The sequence below is a fragment of the Bos indicus genome, chromosome 11 (assembly GCF_029378745.1).
Source record: "Bos indicus isolate NIAB-ARS_2022 breed Sahiwal x Tharparkar chromosome 11, NIAB-ARS_B.indTharparkar_mat_pri_1.0, whole genome shotgun sequence".
Classification (NCBI taxonomy): Eukaryota; Metazoa; Chordata; class Mammalia; order Artiodactyla; family Bovidae; genus Bos; species Bos indicus.
In genome coordinates, this window is record NC_091770.1 from 36333386 (window position 1) to 36357739 (window position 24354).

At 36.0% G+C, this 24354-nt stretch overlaps 1 protein-coding gene across 2 annotated transcripts in view; it reads right to left on the reverse strand.

Annotated features, from left to right (window-relative positions):
* PSME4 (proteasome activator subunit 4) overlaps positions 1-24354 on the reverse strand; it is a 100147-nt gene that overhangs the window by 64018 nt on the left and 11775 nt on the right. Inside the window, exons 2-5 of one of the 2 annotated variants that reach the window (XM_070798649.1) lie at positions 14463-14603; positions 12988-13104; positions 3574-3639; positions 1431-1475 (exon numbers count right to left, since the gene is read on the reverse strand). In XM_070798649.1, coding sequence (XP_070654750.1) covers positions 1431-1475; positions 3574-3639; positions 12988-13104; positions 14463-14603 — 369 coding nt within the window. The remainder of the gene's footprint in view (positions 1-1430; positions 1476-3573; positions 3640-12987; positions 13105-14462; positions 14604-24354) is intronic. The other variant, XM_019970140.2, reaches the window with a different exon arrangement.

Here is a 24354-nt window from a genome sequence, read left to right on the forward strand (position 1 = left end):
TCCTGTGTGCTATATAACAGCAATAAGAAAAAAAAAAAATCCTGTCACAGGGAACCCAGTCTATATAAGAAACAGATAATCAGCAAAGTGAGAAAGAATATCAGCCCAGGAACCTCTTGGCACCTAAGGAACAAACCATTTACCCTCACTAGACCCTGAGTTCTCCTGTGTGTAAGAAACGACTGAGCTAGATGATCTGGTCCTACAGGCTCTAACATTCTAAAACCCTAAGACATGGGCAGGAGCATCCCTGGGGCACGGAAGATTCAGAAAAATAAAAGCGGAAGTGTACAGACAAACACAAAATGAAGACAAGGGATAATGAGGACCCATTATCCATTTGGGTATGGAACGGATACCCAAATGGGGAGGCAACTGGGGTTTAAAATAATGACAAGCATCTTAAAATTTCAGATTTGAATATGGGCCAAAAAAAGGAAACCCTTTCAAATACACTTGGAGGTTTGGCCTATACATTGTATTATTAATCTTATTATATCTTTATATCTCTGTGTTACTAGAATCACACTTCACTGCCTATCTTCAGAGATCTTATACACTGAATCCTCTTCCAAATTTTTCATAGTCAACTGTCAGCCAAGTAACCCAGAATAAAAGCTTGGCATTCTACAAATTACCTAAGAACCTAAAAACCAGTAAATACCTCAGTGATGATCAAATTTCACAAAATAACAATGCTCACTAGTAGCTTATCGAATAACTTAGGTTAGTTCTTAAGCTTCTTAAAAAGGAGACATTCTATATCTTGAAAATACATTTGTCCAAGACTGAGTAGTATAGTAGGTCAGCAACAAAATCTGATCTATAAACTAATTTCAACTCTTATAATAAGCATATGATAAATACACAAATTTCCATTCAAAAGAATTCACTGCATTCATAGCAGAAGTACATGTCTTAGAACAGCCTGATAAATAAGAATGAAAAAATAGTTCAAGACCATACATCTAGACTTTAATTAAACTAAATTCTATCCACATTTATCTTTAAACATCAGAATATGGGATATTCAAAGTCAAACATTCTACTGAAATGGAAAAAAAAAAACATATGGGCCATCTTCTTATTATTCATATTTATATAATACCTACAAGGCTCATTTTGGAAAATAATTTTGACTTGAGTAACAATACTCCAGGGATATCTTTCAAATGAAGCCAGTTATACACACATTATTGCATTCTTACTTTCTAATGGGTGACTGACACCCACACCACTTAAACCTTTCTGAATTTATAAATGAAATCTGAAAAGTTCAGTTCAAGAGTTGGAAATAATATTGTGCTCAGTGACTAACATCACAACGTCAGACACTATTTATATCTTTAATTTCCTTTTCAAGGCATACTAGAGATGGGGAAAAGTCCACAGAAACAATAAGAAGATTTATAAATTGAGAAGCTACTTACGGTCGGCAGCTCTTCACGAGTGTTTTGAGAACATTTTCTACAGAACTGGGGGGAAAAAGCCATTTGGTAAATTAGGTTGGTACATTTTAAGAACAGACATAATTCAATTAATAAATATCTCTAAGATACACAGTTATATATTATCTGTGTACACGCAATAACTAATCCTTCTCCTTCATATGCATAAAAGTCTAATGACTACCTAAATGCTGTAATCTACTCTTTCCTTTGTCTTCATTTTGTTCATTCTGTACAATGAACGAAAGGGAAGAAAACTGGAAAAAGGGCAAATCATCTTCAATCTTTACAAAGTGGGCAGCAATGACCATACTTATCAACACATCAAGAAGTATGCTCAGAGGCTTCAAACAAACAGTAAAGTCTAGAGTGCTTCTATCAGCAGCTGCCAGAGACTAGTTTTCTGTATCCTACTGGTGAGAATTTTACAACCCTCCAAGGCACTTTATTGCCAGGAACAATTATCAAAATAACAACAGCCACCTTTTTGACCAGCTACTTAAAAAGTTAGTTGATGAATATTAAAGGCTGTAATTTATTTTCCAACTTGTAGGTGGTTCAAGTGACTTTAGTAAAGCAAAATAAACACTGGTATATGAACTTATAAATAACACTTCTATTTTAATGAAAAGTCTAGTGTGTACTAGTTTAAACACACATCACCAGAATGGAATACTTAAAATATTAACTAGGCCACAGTCAAAAGAGGTCAAATACAAATCAACAAAACAAAGAGTGATTTCGAACTGGAATTTTAAAATAAATCTGTGCCTACTTATACTGTGATGTATACAAGTAAAAATAAAGCTAGTCCCTACATCTCAAAAGAACAAATTATGGGGGAAAGAGGTAACTTTTAGGCAGTGCTTCCACCTGACACTTTCTCATTAAGCTTCTTGGAATTCTTAAGTCCAGAAGTCTATCCAACGTCTCTGAAAGCTTAAGAACTAATCTTAAGAAATTCTTCAGGAAATTCTAAGGAATAACACAAACCAAACTCAGCACAAGTAATCGATGTAGTATATAACCGAGAAAGAAAACTACTAACTTCATTACTTGAAGCAGTAAGAATCTTCTTTAATTTCAAAAGTAAATATTTAGAACAAAATTAACTGAAGAGGAAACTGGGCTACTAATTACATGAGGTAATTCTAAAATAAAGAAGATGACCACATGGCTAGAGAGCCATCGTGGAGCATTTTCTGATTATCAAAGAGAGATATTAACTTCTCTCACATAAAAAAACTCACCAATTCAGAAACAGTTTAATTGAGGGAACATCTAAGCTTGCCTAGTTTTTTTTTTTTTTTTTAAAAGGTGGGGAGAGGGTGGCAAACTTCTCTCCAACTACATTTACAACTCCCTGAAGACCACAACTATGATTTTTACTCCTGGGCATTTCTGAAGGGCTTATAACAAGGCTGTGTTCATTTACATATATACATATATTACTAATATATTTATATATTTATTCATTTACAAAGCTCTATAAACCTTTTCTATCAGGGCAATAAATAAAAGCATGGATCTTTGGACCTTCTTTTAGTTTGGACTGAAGACCCCCACTGAGAAACAAATTTTAGAACTCATAGATAAGATGTGAAGGTCCATCAGGTTACAAACAAAACAAGAGATCAATTTAAATATAGATTTAAAAAAAAGGTAATTCTAAAAAAAAAATATTCTAAAATGGTAAACTTATGATTCAAGGAAATAAGCAGAAGATCTATAATTCTACACTTCCTAATGTCTGTTTTCATGTTAACTTTACATTTATTTTTAACTATTTCTGTGGCAGTATTTCTATTTGATAGTACAACACAGAAAACCTGCTATGCTTACTGGTATTCTACCAACAAACTTTCATATAATATGAAAAATGATTCTAGAAAACCAGTCACAAAAGGCTGCATAGCTCTACTTTCTCCACTTCCCCTCACGCTTCAGAAGAACAGGTGGTTAATTGTAAGACTTGATAGCTGTCACTTCACTCACTAGAGGAATGGGGTGTGTGGGAATGTGATTCAGTTCGTCTAAATGAAGTCAAATTCAACCTCTCCTTATATATAGGCCTGTGCCAATGGATTTATGCTCTTTATCCAGAAAAGGGTACAATCTCTCTAACCTGTGATATCTGTATAGTGACCTTTTGTGATTCTTGTAATCTCTCAAGATGAAGGGAACAATGTTTCTGTTTAAAAATAAAATAAAAGGTTAAGGCTAGATGCTACTAGATTATATTTCACTAATTTTTAGAGGGAGTGAATAATCACTAAAGTTTTCCCAACTGTTGGAAATTTCTAATGTTAAAGTGACAACAATTCAAAACATTTCTTTTTTTTTAATCAATCAAAAGGGATCTAACAGAGGAACTAAGCTTTGGGTGGGTTTTCTCAAACCCTCTTCCCTCTTAGTAAAGGCATGTTAGGTTGGAAAGAAAGCCACAGTATATCATGTAATGAATGGTTCACAGCTTGGGCTCAGAGTCAGACAGATTTGAAGGTGAACACTTGTCCAACTATCTACTAGGAGAGAAATATTATATAACCTCATATCTGTATAAGAGAAGTAATACCTACCTCTCAAGGCTTTTATGAAAATTAAAGATAATGTAAAGAAAGCAGTTACCTGGCCCAGAATTAAGCACAATAAACGTTAACTATAATTATTTCATATTTAGCCAACATAAATTATATTTTCAATCTCAAGAACTAAAATTTTGTACTAATTTTGCTTTTACACTTGTTCTACTGCCTCTGAGTAGCTATTAATTTATATTTAGGAAATGGCATCAAAATAGTAAAGTCTTCCCCCAACTGACACCCTATTTATCAGGGCAGAACGTAAGTTCCTGTCCCAATTCTTGAGCTCTTGTCCCAGTTTCAACAAATGACTCTGTGTGAATTTTTCTTTTTGGGAAGCAAGTTCCTTATGATTCCTTATGTTAATAAAGTAAATGCCAAATATGTAGCCGAGAAGCCTGAGGAAAGCCAAAAGCTTTGGCCTCGAGTTACTGAGATAGTGGACTTATATAAATCTGGACAATGTTCATGACGAAATCAAAGAAATGTACAGCAAATGATATAGTCAAAATGAGAGTAGATGGACTGCCCATGGCCAGAAGAACATTCAGCTTCACTTCACAATTCTTGAGCTAAAAATTAACTTCAGAGTAATCAGACTGGCTTTCTTATAAATGAACTAGGAAACTGTAACCCTGGTATATTCTACATACCTCTCCTTCAACCTCCCTGTAACTTAATACATCCATTGTTTCCTGTTTTTCCTAAATCAAACAAATGTACCATCAGTTAGTCAAACACTAGCCATCTCAAAGCTAATCTTTTAAAATCTAACACTGCTTATCAGCAAGTAGTCATCCATCACAGCCACTTCACACAAAATTTTGTTGTTGTTCAGTCGCCAAGTCGTATCTGACTCCTCGTGACCCCATGACTGCAGCATGCCAGGCCTCCCTCTTCATCACCATCTCTCAGAGTTTGCCTAGGTTTATGTCCATTGAATCTGTGAAGTCATCCAACCATCTCATCATCTGCCATCTTCTCCTTTCCTTAGTGAGCTGCCTACATTTGTAACTTGTAATATGCTACTCCAATTAAGTGCATGGAACACTGTTTCATGACATAAAACCATGACCCGAAGATTCAAATGCTTCTTTTATGAAGTAAACAATAAACAGCTCTTAAGTTGCTAGTATTAAGTTCACAGCTACCTAGATCTTCCCCAATTTTTTCTATTGAATAATAATAAACAAAACCCCTACAAATTGTTTATCCAGTAGGAAGTAAGACAGATGAGAATAAAAAGGGTATCTTGCCCCTGAGGCAAAAGGAAAGGAGGACAAAGAGGGAAAGGAAGCAAAGGAGGAGGAGGAGGATGGGACAGAGAAGACCAAGGGAAAAGAGAAGCAAGTTTATAATCCTTGTTCCAAACAATGGAACCAGCTTTTAAAATCATGTTGAAATGCATGGCATTCTAAGCAGTGGTTTCAGTAAAGACAAATACATAAGGCACAGGAGTTTAAGACTTGAAAGACAAACAGTTAACAAATGAAGCAACCTTTCACTTTTGATTACTAAAATAGTATTCTAAAAATAGTTATGAACACATGCAGTCAGCTGACAGAACTGTTTCAAAATGTGTCAGAATACATCTAAGACGAAAGTACTCAAAACAAAATACCAATTCCAAAAGCATGTCATATTAAAGGGTTCTTTAAGAAATTTTCTAAAATAAAATGTTTATAAAAAGTCACACTTCTATCCCTTGTTTATGAACACTTGCTATTCTACTGTATTATTGATAAATAGAATCTTAAGTGGAAAGTACGTTTTTAAATGTTTTCAGTGACCCCACATCTTAGAAATTCAGTGGACAGAGACTATCCATGAGGAACCAAAAGTACTGTTATCTGGCTCTCCAAATAGTATCTCTAATATTTCTGCATAAGAACCAAGACCATTAGATTCCTCTGGTATTAAAAATCCAGGTAAATGTGATGAAGAAAAGTCCAAGAACCAATGAATTAAAAAATCTTTCAAAGTTAATTGTTATAACTTTATACAGTGTGACCTGAATGGAAATACTATAACAGGTTCTCCTTTGCAGAGAAGTAAAATATGATAATAACAGTAAAAAGATTACAAGAAATGAGAGACAATGAATAAAAGAATTATAGTCCTGAAAAACTGTTTTAAGTATAATTTTCTACCTTGTTTTTTAAACAGAAGACACATTAAGCTTCACATTTTGTCCTACAGTGCGGCCTCTCACCAAGAAAGTGCCCCCTCAAAAGTAGTTCCCAGTATTATCTCTGATTCCTTAAAACTGGAACAATAATCACCAGTTTTAAAAAGAGGTGCATCAACAGAGCTGCACTTCACAATGTGTGCTCCTTTTAGTGGAAGCATACAGCCCGGCATGTAAGTACTTCAAGCCACTAGGCCAATATAGCTCATCTTCTTGGAGCATCAACTTTAGTTAAGAGATACATAGGGAAGAAATTTTTACTTATGAAAACATGACTTAATAATGAATGTTTATTAGGCCAATATAGCTCATCTTCTTGGAGCATCAACTTCAGTTAAGAGATACATAGGGAAGAAATTTTTACTTATGAAAACATGACTTAATAATGAATGTTTAAGATAAAATATAAAAATTCCAAGAAATTTCTCATACCATACCTCTTAGGAAACCTCTTTGGGGAAAGGATAGGAGGTATTAAATGGACAGTCTGAGATGCATAGGAACAGGAAGAATACTAGTTTGGAAACTAAAAGACCTGCATCTTACAGAATTAAAAACAGAAAAAAAGAAAGTGCTGGACTAGTGGTAAGAAAACAGGAAGGGCTGATTTATGAGGCAGGAAACTTTAACTTGCATGGAAGCAAGAAAAGAGAGAACAAATCCCTAAGACTTTAACCACATGCAGGGAGCATTCTGGAAATGTTAAGGGACATTTTTGATTATCACAATTAGTAGGGAGGACTCATTGAAACTTTAGTGATTAAAGCCATGTATACCAGATAACCGGCAATTCACGGAACAGCCAAACTCAACAAAAAATTATTATTGCAAGACTTTCAAATATCTCAATACATGGTCATATAGATTAAAACTTTTTGAACATAAAAGATAACTGTTTTAACATTAACTATTTTTCACAGTTTATTAACAGACATCGAATCTCTAGGAATACAACTAACATATAAATTGAAGGAAGTCTGTACTTTGTTTTGCTGAAAATTTTACCTAAGGTTATTCATGATTTCTAAAGAAAAAAATTACAGCATAATGACAGTTCTGCTGCCACATCTGATTTGCCAAAACCAAATCCTTGAGCATATACTGCTGCTACTGCTAAGTCACGTCAGTCGTATCCGACTCTGTGTGACCTCATAGACGGCAGATTTGCATATAAATATTCCCTGGTAGCTCAGACGGTAAAGCATCTGCCTACAATGCTGGAGACCTGGATTCAATCCCTGGGTTGGGAAGATCCCCTGGAGAAGGAAATGGCAACCCACTCCAGTATTCATGCCTGGAAAATCCCATGGACCAAGAAGCCTGGTGGGCAACAGTCCATGGGGTCGCAAAGAGTCGGACACGACTGAGTGACTTCACTACATGTAACTAATATTAATGATTAAGTCTTAGAACCAAGTATCATTGGCAGTTAGTGATATATAAAAAATGAGGACATCACAGAACTTCATTAATAGTTTGTTGTTGAAATGCGTCATGTTTTTTTGGACTGTCATCTTTTTTGGATAGGGCACAAAAGGCTATTCATGCTGTAAAAATTGCACACTGACATTATTTATGTTGGCAAAAGTCAACTGCACAAATTTTATATGGCTTCATATACTAATGTGTCTTTTCTCAATTCATCCTTTGCCTCTATTTCTTTCACATGTAATAATGTTCAAAAATAATCTTTGGAAATACTAGTAACTATCCCACATAATTACATAAAGAATCACTGTGACACTATGTTATAAATAGGGGCTTCGCTGGGGGTTCAGACCGTGAAGAATGTGTCTGCAATGCGAGAGACCAGAGTTTGATCCCTGGATTGAGAAGATCCCCTGGAGAAGGGAATGACTACCCACTCTGGTATTCCTGCCTGGAGAATTCCATGGACAGAGGAGCTTTGTGGGCTACAGTCTATGGGGTCACAAAGAGTCAGACATGACTGAGCAACTAACACTCTTTTTTTCACTATGTTATAAATAAGGCCAGCTCACCTGCCAGAGTATCTTACTTCCTTTTTTCCCAGGCAGTAGTCTGAAGTTAAAAGTTATTTCTCTCTCTCTCATCAGATGTATGATCTGTAATTTTGTATCCTAGTACTAAATTTTATTTTAATGTCCACTAAAATACTGCTCTTACCTTTTCTTGTACTTCTGATACAGAATGTTTTGACCTTTTTTACTTATAAATTCAAACTTACTCATTATAAATAGATGTAAAATCTGAATACCATACTGTTTTACAGTGTAATAGTGCATACATGTTTGAAATACAGATTGCTTCAAGTAAACTTTGTTGTTGTTCAGTTATTAAGCTGTGTTTGACTCTTTGCAATCCATGGACTGTAGCACATTGGCTCCTCTGTCCTCCACTATCGCCCAGAGTTTGCTCAAATTCATGTCCATTGAGTCGGTGATGTTATTTAACTATCTCATTCTCTGCCACCCTCTTCTTTTGCTTTCAATCTTTCCCACCATCAGGGTCTTTTCCAATGAGTCGGCTCTTTGCATCAGGTAGCCAAAGTATTGGAGCTTCAGCTTCAGCATCAGACCTTCCAAAGAATATTCAGGACTGATTTCCTTTAGAATTGACTGGTTTGATCTTTGCTGTTCAAGGGATTCTCAAGAGTCTTCTCCAGCACTACAATTCAAAAGCACCAATTTTTGACACTCAGCCTTCTTTATGGTCCAACTCTCACATCTGTACATAACTACTGGAAAAATCATACCTTTGACTAGATGTACCTTTTTCGGCAAAGTAATGTTTCTGCTTTTTAATACGCTGTCTAGGTTTGTCATAGCTTTCTTTCCAAGGAGCACGTCTTTTAATTTCATGGCTGCAGTCACCATCTGCAGTGATTTTGGAGTCCAAGAAAATAAAGTCTGTCATTGCCTCCACTTTTTCCCCTTCTATTTGCCATGAAGTGATGGGGTCAGATGACATGATCTTCATTTTTCGAATGTTGAGATTCAAGCCAGCATTTTCACTCTACTCTTTCACCTTCATCAAGAGGCTCTTTAGCTCTTCACTTTCTGCCATTAGAGTGGTATCTTCTGCATATCTGAGGTTATTGGTATTTCTCCCAGCAATCTTGATTCCAGCTTGTTCTTCATCCAACCTGGCATTGGCACAATGTATTCTGCACATAAGTTAAATAAGCAGGTTGACAATATACAGCCTTTTCATACTCTTCTCTCAATTTTGAACCAGTCAGTATTCCATGTCCAGTTCTATCTGCTGCTTCTTTACCTGCATACAGGTTTCACAGGAAGCAGGTAAGGTGGTCTGGTATTCACATCTCTTTAAGAATTTTCCAGTTTGTTGTGATCCACACAAAAGCTTTATTTAGCATAGTCAATGAAGCAGAAGTAGATGTTTTTCTGGAACTCTCACTTTTTCGATGATCCAACAGATGTTGGCAATTTGATCTCTAGTTCCTCTGCCTTTTCTAAATCCAGCTTATACATCTGAAAGCTCTTTGCTCACATACTGATAAAGCCTAACTTGAAGGATTTTGAGCATAACCCTGCTAGTATGTGAAATGAGCCTAACTGTACAGTAGCTTGACAATTTTTTGGCACTGCCCTTCTTTGGAATGAAAAATGACCTTTTCCAGTCCTATGGACACTGAAAAGTTTTCCAAATTTACTGACATAATGAGTGTAGCACCTTAACAGGATCATCTTTTAGGATTTTAAATGGCTCAACTGGAATTCCATCACCTTCACTAGCATTGTTCATAGTGATGCTTTCTAAGGTCCACTTGACTTTATACTCCAGGATGTTCGGCTCTAGGTGACTGACCATACCATGGTGGTTATTAGGGTCTTTGACCTTTTTTGTATAGTTCTTCTGTGTATTCTTGCCACCTCTTCTTCATCTCTTCTGTTTCTGTTAGGTCCTTACCTTTTCTTTCCTTTACCATGCCCTTCCTTGTATGAAATGTTCCCTTGATATCTCCAAGTTTCTTGAAGATATCTCTAGTCTTTCCCATTCTATTGTTTTCCTTTATTTCTCTGCACTGTTCATTTAAGAAGGCCTTCTTATTTCTCCTTCCTAGTCTCTGGAACTCTGCATTCAATTGGGATATCTTTCCCTTTATTTCTTTTCCCATTATTTCTTTTTTGGTTAAAACATAATTTATATTTATTTTTGAGTGTAGAAAGGTCACGTTACTTATGAATTTCACTTTGGAATAGTTATCTATAGAATACAACAGGAGTTGCTGAGTCTATTTGAGTCAAGAGTCATGGCTTTAAAGCAAAAGATTTTGGCAAAGACTCGATGTCTCCTCAAAATACCAAGAACAGTTAAGGTGAAACTTTTAAGGAAGGTTTCCATAACAACAGGGATAATGTGAAGTTAAGGAAATAACTTGGTAATTAGTACCAAGATGAATGGGAAGAACTACAAACAATACCTAACACTAACAGTTATAAGCTTTAACAAAATTTCCAGGAAAACAGTGGCATTGCTGGAGAGGAAAGCCACAGGTATTCATGAATAACCATATAATACTTAAAAAAAAAAAAAAAAAGTGGCTGTCTCTGGAAAGTTACACCTGTCAGGACAGTGGCTGCCTGTGGAATGTTACACCTGTCAGGACAGGAGGTATGACACTTGGTTATAAAGAAGCAAGTAAAAGAACTACTGAAAAAGGAGAAATTACTGAAGGAATTGCTTTCTCTCCCACATGATTTATCAAACACTTTCAGAGGTAGTCAAAAAATTAGCCAGGAAAATTTCAGAAAGATAACTGATTTGAACACAGTTTAAAGGTTTCTGAAATCTATGAAATGGTGATTCTAATCAAAAGTTCAATGGGCTCGTATTTTAAGGTCTAGTCAATCCAGTCTGTGCCACGCTCCTTCCAGCAGAAATAAAACTCAAAAGTAATCCTTCATGTTAAATTTTGAGTTTTCATAATAAATATTAGTACAAACACATTTGGACATTTTACCATTTAGTTTTATGACAGGTTTTGCCATTTTTATCACTGAAATGGGTTTCTTTGTTTTAACACATGGAGTCTTCAGGATATAAATGCCTTCTGACCATTATATTTGTGACCACTGTCCAAAAAGAGTTAGGGCCTAAGTTCACAATTACCTATATTTATTTACTCTTTTCATTAAATCATTTCACTATTTACCTATGACATGAATATCTTTTAGAGTCTGCCATTTGCCGTCATTTTCCAAATAAATTCACTTAAGACTGCTGACTTAAGTGAAGCCTAATAATTAAATGCACTGACCTGGGTAGGCATGTAAACATGTCTAGGACTGAGAGAAAAAAGAAAGAAGTAAATGTTTAAAGATTTAATTTATAAAAGAGAGAAAGGAAAAATACAGGCATATAAAATGATGTTCTTCAGGAAATGAGTACATATATATATATAAAACAAACTACTCTAGATAATAAAAGGAAATAGCTATTAAAAGTTGAAGAAAAGATTTCCTAAAAATAAACCTCAATTACAAATTCAAGTAAAACATGCAAAGATTAAGAAATTTAAGGGGTAGATCACAACCAGACAAATTGTTAACAGGGATAAATGACACTGTGCAGTCAAGTCTGAAATCACTATTATTCAAAACAGGACAGATCATCACACTGTGCTCTGTAAAGGTTCTGAATAAAATATAAAACGTACCAAAATGAGAGATCTGGAAGAGTCAAGATGTATGCACAAGAAGCCATAAACACCCAGAGATTTATAATCTTGGAATGTCTAAACATTACTAGGAAATTATATAAACCAAGGAGCACATTTGACCGTGCTCTGAAACTGATGCTTCTTTAACTATAAGTGTTTGTGCTCTGGGATGTGGGTCCCCCTGGAATAGGCAAAGCTCCTCTCTGAAGCATTCATTTTAGCTGAAGAATTAAAACACATGTGGATATACTATGAAGAATGCCAAATGTGCATTACTTTTAGTGACAAAATACTAGATTTCAAACAGAAATCTCTCGTTTTCTTTGGCAGGTATGCTGATGAACTTTAGTTGTTAAGAAATACAGTGGTGGGAAATTCTTAACTGCAGTTTCAGATATAAGTTCAGTTCAGTTCAGTGGCTCAGTCGTATCCAACTCTTTGCAATCCCATGGACTGCAGCACACCAGGCCTCCCTGTCTATCACCAACTCCCAGAGCTTATTCAAACTCAAGTCCATTGAGTCAGTGATGCCACCCAACCATTTCATCCTGCCGTTCCTTTCTCCTCCTGTCTTCAATCTTTCCCAGCATCAGAGTCTTCTCCAATGAATCAGTTCTTCACATGAGGTGGCCAAAGTATTGGAGTTTCAGCTTCAGCATCAGACCTTCCAATGAATATTCAGGACTGATTTCCTTTAAGATGGACTGGTTGGATCTCCTTGCAGTCCAAGGGACTCTCATGACTCTTCTCCAACACCACAGTTCAAAAGCATCAATTCTTCGGCACTCAGCTTTCTTTATAGTCCAATTCTCCAGCAGTCCATACATGACTACTGGAAAAACCACTGCTTTGACTAGATGGACCTTTGTTGGCAAAGTAATGTCTCTGCTTTTTAATATGCTGTCTAGGTTTGTCATAGCTCTTCTTCCAAGGAGCGTCTTTTAATTTCAAGAGGGCAATAAATGGTTTTAGGAGTCAAGTTACATAGAAATGAGCACATTAAAATGTATATTTGATTGCTTATCTCAAGTAATCCAACATTTCTCAACTAGTATCAAGCCCCAAAAGTGCTCTCCCAAAAGTACTTTAAATGGAAATACTTACTTAGGAAACCAATTTAATCCCAGGTGTTCTGTCTTGGAATATAATATTCTTTCCACCATGTCATAAAGTGGTCGCCAAGGTAACTCCAAATCATCTCTTGAAAGAAGTTCCTTTTTCCTAATTAAAGAAAGAGTGTGCACATTACACACTATACAGGGCAGGCAGTTGTTAAATGCTGCTGTCATCACAGTGGGTTTTGCTTTCCCCCATCCTCAGCCATTCACTGGTAAAACATGTCAGTAGGAAGAACAACGCACAGGACTTTTGCTGCTGCTCAAACCTCAAAGGGCACCACATAAAAAGAGGCATTACACAGCCATTATGGAGAACAGTGTGGAGATTCCTTACAAAACTGGAAATAGACCTGCCCTATGACCCAGAAATCCCACTGCTGGGCATACACACTGAGAAAACCAGAACTGAAAGACATGGGTACCCCAATGTTCATTGCAGCACTGTTTACCATAGCTAAGACATGGAAGCAACCTAGATGTCCATCAGCAGATGAATGGATAAGAAAGCTGTGGTACATATACACAGTGGACTATTACTCAGCTACTAAAAAGAATGCATTTGAATCAGCTCTAATGAGGTGGATGAAACTGGAGCCTATTATACAGAGTGAAGTAAGTCAGAAAGAAAAATACCAATACAGTATATTAACGCATATATAAGGAATTTAGAAAGATGGTAACAATGACACTATATGTGAGACTGCAAAAGAGATACAAAGAACAGACTTCTGGACTCTGTGGCAGAAGGCAAGGGTGGGATGATTTGAGACAACAGCATTGAAATGTATATTATTGTATGTGAAATAGATCACCAGTCCAAGTTTGATGCATGAAACAGGGCACTCAAAGTCGGCGCACTGGGACAACCCTGAGGGGTGGGATGGGGAGGGACGCAAGAGCGGGGTTCAGGATAGGGGACCTGAACCCTATAGGGACACAGACACCCATGACTGATTCATGTCAATGTATGGCAAAAACCATTCAATACTGTAAAGTAATTAGCCTCCAATTAAAATAAATTAATAATTAAAAAAAGAGGCATTACAATTTGTGCCACCATTACTGTAGATGAATTTCATACTTTCCCGTACTATCTATGGAGTACTCCCTGTTTCTGGAATTGTGCTTGGTGTCCAGGATAAGAAAAGAATAAATGATCCCTGTCTTCGCAAGGAACTTACAACTTACATAAGGGAAGCTAATTAGTATAAATGAAACAATCAGACAACATATAGTTCAGTGTGTGTGCTAGAGAAGAGAAGGCTTCATGGAGGAAAAAGAATTTTAGTTAAAAGGTTAATTAACACATGTAGTTTAAACTTATGATAAAGTCTTCTACAATCTTTCTCCAAAATGGTAACCTGGGACTTGGTCTTACCAAAGAACACTTGGCTTTCCTCATTCCCTTAGATCTTGAAGAAAGAAAAAAATCTTACCAGAAATTACAACAAATGGACTTACTTTAACAAGTTGATCAAGAGACGGGCAAATCCCTGCATCATGCTGATTTCCAGTTTTGGAATTGATACCAGCTCATATAATAACTTGATAAAAAGAACATGATCTTCTTTGCTAAATTTTCTCCCATAAAGTCGAATATATCTGGAAAAGAAAAATTGATACAGACTTTAAAAATAGATACATGGTGACACATTTTTGTTCACTGGGGCATTAGTCACATGCCCAAGGTGCAGAAGTAATGTAAATGTCCATCAACAGATGGATAAAGAAAATATGGGTGTGTGTGTATGTGTGTGTATGTACACACACATACACACACACATATATATGTGTAGGAATATTATTCAGCCTTTAAGAAGAAGGCCATCACATGCTAAAACATAGATGGACCTTGAGGACATTATGCTAAGTGAAATAAGACATCAAAAAAAGTCAAATACTGGATGATTACCACTTATATATAATATCTAAAGTAATCAAACTCACAGAAACAGAATGATGGTTGCCAGGGGCTGGAAAGGCAGAGACAGGGAGATAACAGGGTTTCAGTCATACAAGATGAAAAAGTCCTAGAGATCTGTGGCATAACAATGTACACACTTAACAATACCACATGCTGCTGCTGCTGCTAAGTCGCTTCAGTCGTGTCCAACTCTGTGACCCCATAGACGGGAACCCACCAGGCTCCCCCATCCCTGGGATTCTCCAGGCAAGAATACTGGAATGGGTTGCCATTTCCTTCTCCAATGCATGAAAGTGAAAAGAGAAAGTGAAGTCCCTCAGTCATGTCCGACTCTTAGCGACCCCATGGACTGCAGCCCACCAGGCTCCTCCATCCAGGGGATTTTCCAGGCAAGAGTACTGGAGTGGGGTGCCATTGCCTTCTCCAACATATTACACTTAAAAATTGTTAAAAGGGTAAATTTAAGAGCTTGCCACAATTAAAAATAATATGTATTGCTACACTTTAATTTCAAATGTCTTTGATGTTATTTTGTATCCATTCATCATTGTGCAGGAAAGATTTACTCTGGATTTTAATTGAGAGATTACCAAATAAGTATTTTATTGACAAGAAACCTCTCATGATAACTGAATTCTCATCAACCTTTAATGACCTGCAATCCCATTCCTGGGCATGTATCCAGAGAAAAACATGATCTGAAAAGATACACACACTCCAATGTTCATTGCAGCACTGTTTACAATAGCCAAGACATGGAAGCAACTTAAATGTTCATCAACAGAGGAATGGATAAATAAGTGTGGCACATATATACAATGGAATATTCCTCAGCCATTAAAAAGGATGAAGTAATGCTACTGCAGCAACATGGTGGACCTAGAGAGTGTCACACTGAGTGAAGTAAGTCAAATACAGGGGAAATCATGTATGACATCTCTTATATCTGGGATTTTTTAAAAAAACTGATACAAATGAACTTACTTACAAACAGGAAGAGACTCACAGACTTAAAAAAATGAACTGATGGTTGCGGGGAGGGACAGTCAGGGCCTTTGGGAAGGTCATGAACACACTGCTATATTCAAAATGGATAATCAAAGGACCTGCTGTATAAGCACATGGCACTATGCTCACTGTTACGTGCCAGCCTGGATGGGAGTGGAGTCTGGGGGAGAATGGGTATGTGTACATGCATGGCTGAGTCCCTCTGCTGTCCACCTGAAACAACCACAACACTGTTGATTGGCTATACCCCAATACAAAATAAAAAGTTTAAAGTTCGGGGGAAAAAAATTCTAATGACCAATTATAACACTGATGCTTTATTGTTGTATGGTCTTAACTGGCTTTTTGTCACAATAACCTGAAAAGAATCCCTCTGGACCTTTCCCTTATTAAACAATGCTCATTCAAGATAACAACCTATTTAAGGACTTACTGAAACTAATTTAAAACACCACATCAAAGCACAATAAAACAGAAGAAAAGAGTATAGACATAAAAGTTTACTGTTTTAACCACAAGAATCTTTGATGCAGGCTTACTAAGAATCTAAAACAATACAGCAAGTTATCTAACTTGTACTATTTGTCTCTAGACTCATAACTATAATAAAATTAAATTGCTACAAAAAGTACAGTTTTTAATCTCAAAATTGTACATTTTCATTCTTTTTTTTAACTTTAGAGACTCAATGTAATCAAAAGTGTCAACTATAAGCAAACTGAAGGAAAAAGTGTCCCCAAAAGCAAGAATGACCATGGCATAGTTAAGGATTAACTACTTAGAAACCAAACTTAAACTTAGAACAAATTACTGGATGCCTAAAATCATAAAATCCTTTGAGGAAGACCATTCTACAGACAAATACACAAATCAAGAAAAAAGCATTAATATTCCTTATATGATTTTTAGCACTTCCCATTAACTATGATCAAATTAAACTCACATTTAATTTCTAAAGTGAGAATAATTGTTTTTCTTTTTCTAGAAAATCCTCAAAATTCTTGGTTCAGTAAAAGCACTCTTTATTTTCTCAGGCAGCTGCATATTTATTCAGCTCTTGTCTGTCCATCCAAGGTATAATCCCATGATTTCACCTTAGTACTAGACAACTAACCAGTACAGGGTAAGCAGCAATGAGACCAGAGATGTTTTACCTTTCAGTGAATGTTTCTTAAGCACCTAGGCCAGGGAAAGTAACTGGGCTAATGAAGACAATACACAAAGACCCTAAGCCCAGGGCTGCCAGAGGTACTTCAAACTGCTGAAAAAGCCTGGTACAAACTCCTGAAGTCTCTCTCAATTTCACTCTAAATTGAGGAGTAAAAGCTAGAATCATCTAAATGCTACTTTCAAACGAAAACAAACCATATCCTTAAGAAACAGTATATATCTTAAAGATAAAACAGAATTTTGCAAAGAAACATCTCTTGTTCCCAGTGGCTACCTCAGGCCTTGTCAGGGCTCCAAGTGCCCTTGTGGTTAGGCACTTACTCTCCCCTGTGGCTAAGACATTTCTGTGGAAAAACTGGAGAAACACTGCTCTAAGCCTTTGAAATAATTTACCTACAAGCACATCACTTTTGCTGCAGTATATAAATTGTGTAAAAATGAAGGACATAAAATTCATAAACTCCAAAATTCAATACTATGAAGAGACCAACAGGGGAATCCTCAGAGGAGCTAGGACTGCTAACAAAACCAAAAACTTTAGGGGGATTACTCAGAAACTTATTTCCCCTGTTAACAGCAAATAGTTCTTCCCAACCAGAAAGTAATTCCTGTCTCAGAATTTATCAAAACACAGCCCAAGAATGCTACTTCTGAAAAGCTCAGAAGTACTAAAAGAAGAAAGTTAACTGGTCTTCATTAAAATCAGGAACTTCTATTCACAATTAAATACCATGAAAAGTGAAAGACATTTCGAAGATACTTGGAATCAGATATTTGGAACACATACCTATCTGATAAAGCACTCACTCAAACTGCATTAGAACTCCTACAAGTCAATAAGAAATAGCACAAACAAATTAAAAAAAAAAAATGGGCAAAAGACTCAGGTAGGCACTTCTGGAAAGCCAACATCCAGATGACTTGATGAGCACATGAAAAGACACTCAACATCATCACTTATCAGTAAATCCAAATTAAAACTACAATAGGGTACCACTTCACACCACCGTACTGGCTGAAATTAAAAAGCCCACAATACCCAGTTTTGGTGAGAATAGGACAAAACCACTTTTTATAGCCACTCTGGAAAAACTTGACATCACCTCATAAATGTTCACTAGACATTAGACTGTTTAAGATACACATTCCTGGGCTCTATCTTAAAACTGTATGTGTTAATCACTCAGTTGTGTCCGACTCTTTGCAACCCCATGGACTGTACCCTGCCAGGCTCCTCTGTCCATGGGATTCTCCAGGCAAGAATACTGGAGTGAGTTGCCATTCCCTTTCTCCAGGGAATCCTCCCAATCCAGGGATAGAACTCAAGTCTCCTGCATTGCAGGCAGATTTTTTACCATCTGAGCCACCAGAGAAGCCCATCAAAACTAGTCCATCAAAAATACCGGGAGTGGTAAATGCAATAAAGTTGCTTCTTTTTTCTTTCTTGAAAAAGGAAATTTAAAAAACTATTCAGAGTGGAGACTGAGAGTCTTCACTTAAAACTACTCTAGTTGTTTTTTCCTTATATTTATTCAAAAATTCTACTTTAGATTGTATTTAGAGACAGTCCATTCCCTTTTCCCAATTAATTTGCACATTAAATTTTAGGACTAAAAATTTCTATCAAAATACTTCAAAACCTTAATAACAGTCATGACTGAATTTTCAAATAGGATATTTTCTTAAACTATCCAGAATATATAGGTGACAAGTCATTAGGTTCCATCCTCCCACAGGAGGAAAACACAGTAAAATACAGAAGCACTTTTCAACTGCTTCCTCCTCACAACCTTATAGTGTTATTAGTAAAACGCTTTATGTTTTAATCTCAAGTAAAGACAGCAGCATACCAGGAACAGTCATTATATAATCAAATGTGCAATGCTGTCACGGTTTTCTACTATACATCCTGAAGATAAGTTTACTATATATTTCTAGAAAATTTAAGTAAAAAGTATAAGATTATACAGTACTATTGACATGAACTAAGAATTAGAGCTTAACTAGAGGCTAAAAATAATTGGTTTTCAATACAGGCTTTGTCGTTCATCAATTATTTTTCTTCAAGGCAATCACTTGGTTTCTAAGGTTCTAAATATATCCACAAATAAAAGTAAAATTAACATCATTTTAAAGCAACATTAAGACTGTGTTATTATAAAACATATAAGACATTTGGCAAAGAAATTTAATCTTAAGTAAGTGCTTTACTTTGGGTAGTCCTACTTAAAAGACAAAAAATGAAACTTTAACTTGAAATTTTAAAAGCCAGAATTTAAATACTGTCATTGAAAAGTACTTAAAAGCATTTGTGGATGATTTAAAAAAAAAATCACATCCAGCAATATGCCCTAAATAAAAATTCAGAATATCAAAGTCAAAATACCAAAAATCTTTTCAATGCACATTTGCAATAATAAGTATTTCTTGGGAAAAAACCTAAAAGTCTGATAAAGGAATGATTTGTTAAATTCATTTGTTAAATAAATTTGTGGTTTGTGCCTTTAGACTACAGTGCAGTCATTTAAAATTGTTTTCAAAGAATTTTATAGACGTCAAATGTAACATCATATAAAATATCATGATATAAAACATTCACAATATGTAACTAAACAAAAAGAAACATTCATGCATTAGGATTAAAAAATAAAACAAACACTATAAAATATTACTTCTTGATGATCATACTGACTCATGTTCTTCTGTATACCTCTGTTTATACAAACTGTTTTAAAGGAAACGGGCATTATCTATTATAATTAAAATTAACATGTAAAAATATTTCATATCAACTTCTGCTGTACAATGCTTATAACTAGATAATTAATATTTCTGCATTTCTACTATTATCTTAATTAAAAGACCCTTTATCAAAGACTACTCAACTCCTACTTAAAAGGGCACAGGAGAGATTCCTTGGAGGTCCAGTAGTTAGGATTCAGCACTTTCACTGCTGTGGTCCAAGTTCAATTCCTGGTGGGGGAAGTAAGATTTTTCAAGCAGCACAGTAGCCAAAGCAATTTTTTAAATAAATAAGAGCATAGGAGTCAAGTTGTTCTCATCAGCCAAAAGTGAGACCATAAATCACAATAAATGAAGTGAAGTTGCTCAGTCATGTCTGACTCTTTGCGACCCCATGGACTGTAGCCTATCAGGGTCCTCTGTCCATGGGATTCTCCAGGCAAGAATACTGGAGTGGGTTGCCATTTCCTTCTCCAGGGGATCTTCCCAACCCAGGGATTGAACCCGGGGCCTCCCGCATTGCGGGCGGACGCTTTATCATCTGAGCCACCAGGGAAGCCCCATAAATCACAATAATTAACTGCAAAAGATGTTCAAATTAAGTTCATAAAGAATAAAAGGTATCACCATTTTGCAATCTATAACAGATGCAGGATGGCCACTAACATCACAAAAAGAGAACATCGGAGGTTACTCATCTCCTGATACAATTATACAATATCAACTATTATACAGTCCTGAAACAGAAAATTAAACTTTATGTGCTGAAGAACAGCAACAAAATCAATTAGTGTGTCTTTACCACTTCAATCTGACTTCCACTAAAGCAGAAGTGGAAATGTAATTAGAATTATATAATTAATAAAGCTGACTTTAAAAGACACAAATAAAAATTGTAAACTTACAGAAACTATGCCTTTTTTTCGATCTTTTTGTGGAACACCTATAAACACTGGTTGTAAAATACACTACAAACAAAACCTTACTTAATTCTAACATGTGGATATTACATTGGCCTGAGTCTGATTACAATAAATTGTAAATTAGAAAATATTAACCAAGTGTAACAAAAAGAAACCAAATCATTTAAAGGCATGCATATGAGTCAATTAAATAATCCCTTTCAGACTTAAGGTAGACTCCTCCGTGAGGTACTTCCTTTAAAATCATATTCAGTCAATAATGACTATTCTTACTGTTATCAATCAGCATTATTCTGAATCTAGATTAAAAAGTAAACTAGGAAACAAAAATAATGAAAATTGTTTCAGGAAAGGCAGAATAGTATGACTTCAATGCTATAATTATACCTAAAACATCTGAAAGTATTAGTCGCTCAGTCGTGTCCAGCTCTCTGGGACTCCATGGACTATAGCCTGCCAGGCTCCTCTGTCCATGGAATTCTCCAGGCAAGAATACAGGGGTGGGTTGCCATTCCCTTTCTCCAGGGGATCTTCCCAATCCAGGGATAGAATCTGCATCTCCTGTATGGCAAGGGGATTCTTTATCATCTGAGCCACCAGGGAGCCCTGAAACAATCAACTAAAAAACTGCTTTTAGACTACATAAGAAAATTTGCAGAACAGTTTTTGTAAAAGTCAGCAGGCTTCCTGTATGGCTCCCAAATAAAAAAGAACAATAGTTGAATACTGCTCCATTCATAATACCAACAAATGATTAATTAGAAATATCTCTAAAGAAAAGTGCAAGAGTTAATCTTAACATAATAAAAACTACTAAAATGTAAAATATTTGAATAAAAAGTGAGGCATAACAGGGAATTCTACTCAATACTCTATAATGGCCTATATGGGAAAAGAATCTAAAAAAGAGTGAATATATGTACAACTTACTTTGCTGTACAACTGAAACTAACACAACAGTGTAAATCGACTATACTCCAAGAAAAACTTTTTAAAGAGGCACCCACAAATGCAAAAAAAAAAAAAAAAATTGTAGACAACAGGAATTTTTTTAAATGTGTTTTAATACCTGACAGCTAGGGCTCAACGACAAGTATTTTATAGCCAGGAAAACTGAGATGATCAATGAAATCCTTGACCAACTCCAAAATTAATTTATTTCACACAGTAACTTCAATTCCTCCCTCTACCAAAAAAATAAATATATATACTATCTCTACACCATATCAGCTCCAGTCTTTCTCTTCTGTTCCTAAATACAAGTCGCTCAGTCATGTCCAACTCTTTGTAACCCTATGGACTGCAGCCTGCCAGATTCCTCTGTCCACGGAATTCTCCAGGCCAGAATACTGAAGTGGGTAGCTGTTCCCTTCTCCAGGGGATCTTCCCAACCCAGGGATCGAACCCAGGTTTCCTGCACTGAAGGTGGGTTCTTTACCGTCTGAGCACCAGGGAACCGCTGTTCCGAAGGTGCCACGAAATAGAAAAAATTTAAAAAGGTAAAATTATCAGATAAATCTAAAGGAGAATTACTTTGACTTCATTCCATGACTAAGTCCTGAAATACATTATGTTAAAAACGTAGATATAGCTTCTCACTGCTAGAAACAGTAAATGAACAGATAAAATGAAAGGTTTCCTCATAAACCCACCTCTCCTCTTTTCGCTCAATTATGTGTTTATTCAAAAAGCATTTCTACAACAAATGACATGTACAGTATGACCCAAATTGTTCCTTTAGGTCAAACTCAAAATCAGATGTAAGGAGACATTTACCAAAAAACTAAGTAATATACTGAAGGAGGGGCATAAATGCAGTTTATCATTAGAATTTTGTGATTTTTTTTAACCAAAAGTTTCATTATATATAAGTGATTACTGAACCCAATCTTGAAAGATTAGAGAGCTGTCATGACTCTGAATAGGGAACTAAAGTTCAGTATAATCTGAGCAGTTGGGGAAAGAGGTGGCAGGAGGCACAAAAGACAGCTCTAGGTAGCAAGAAAAGCAACCTTCTGTGACAAGAAGACACAGCTGGTGGGGTGGGAGGGAGGCTCGAGAGGGAGGGGATAAATATATACTTATGGTTGATTCATATTGTTGTACAAGAGAAAACAATACAACATTGTAAAGTGATTAAAAATTAAAAAAAAAGAAGACACAGCCAAAAGAACATTACTTGTTCTATTTCCCCTTCAAAAAAGTCAAACTGAGGATCAAGAAAAGGAATAGATTATCACAAACAACCAAATAAGGATTTTAATTCCAAGTGACTGCTGCTTGGGACGAAGGCAACAAAGGTGCTATCTACAGGGGAGGATGTCTTACTTTCCATGTTAAGTTGCTTTGCAACTCCCAACATTATAATCAACTCTGGATAGAGAGGACAGTTATGTATTTCAACACAATAGCCAAGCAAGCATGAACAAAATGGTTTTACAAGCTTGCTAAGACTTCAAACTGCTCTGTCAGTCCCATGGGCAAGTCATTTAACCTTCAGTGCATGTGTACGAAACCTGGGTTTCCTCACAAGGCTATGGGGATAGATAATTGATTAACAGGCATGAAAGACAGTCTTTGATTTAACTATGCTAGAATGGGGCTCCAGGTACCAGCTGTTTTCTTGTAAGTTTCCCAGATGTCTCACTATGTTTGAGAACCACTGCACCAATGGCACCTCACTCCAGTACTCTCGCCTGGAAAATCCCATGGACAGAGGAGCCTGGTGGGCTGCAGTCCATGGGGTCGCTAGGAGTCGGACACGACTGAGCGACTTCACTTTCACTTTTCACTTTCATGTATTGGAGAAGGAAATGGCAACCCACTCCAGTGTTCTTGCCTGGAGACTCCCAAGGACGGCCTAGCCTGGTGGGCTGCCGTCTGTGGTGTTGCACGGAGTCGGACACGACTGAAGCGACTTAGCAGCAGTAGCGGCACCTAAGCAGACTGATGGGAGCATAATTTATGCTTTTTAAAATCCACTTAAATCATTAAAAATATAACACTAATACAATGTTTCAATTTATATTTCTCTAACTACTTGTGAGGCTAAACATATATTCTTAAGATAATTTGCCTTTAAAAAATATAAAAAATTAATACCTTAAAAAAAGGGGGGCAACCCAGAGAATAAATAATGAGTTAAGTTATAGATTATAAGACAATGTTCCTTCAACATCTATACTGAACCATGCTGGAAATCTGTGGATGGGACAATAAACCTATACATTTTCTTCCCTTTATTTTTTTAACCAACTATAAGTTGCATCCTTGAGAACTGAGAGGAAAATATTACTGGGGAGGAGGGGAGTTATTATTTTATCAGGAAAGCAATATATACTTATTTAAATGATTCAAATAGTGCAACAAGCATACAAATTTGAAAATTGTTGCCTATGACTGTTAATAGCCTAGATAATATCCTTCCAGACTTTATTTATATACAAATGTACATATGTATATACTTTTCAAAAACACAAATGTAATGATAATACAGATATTGTTTACTGCTTATTTATTTTTTTTTACTCAACGGAAGCTCAAACCACTGTTCAATGCCTATAAAATGTGGTGGCAGGGACCTCTG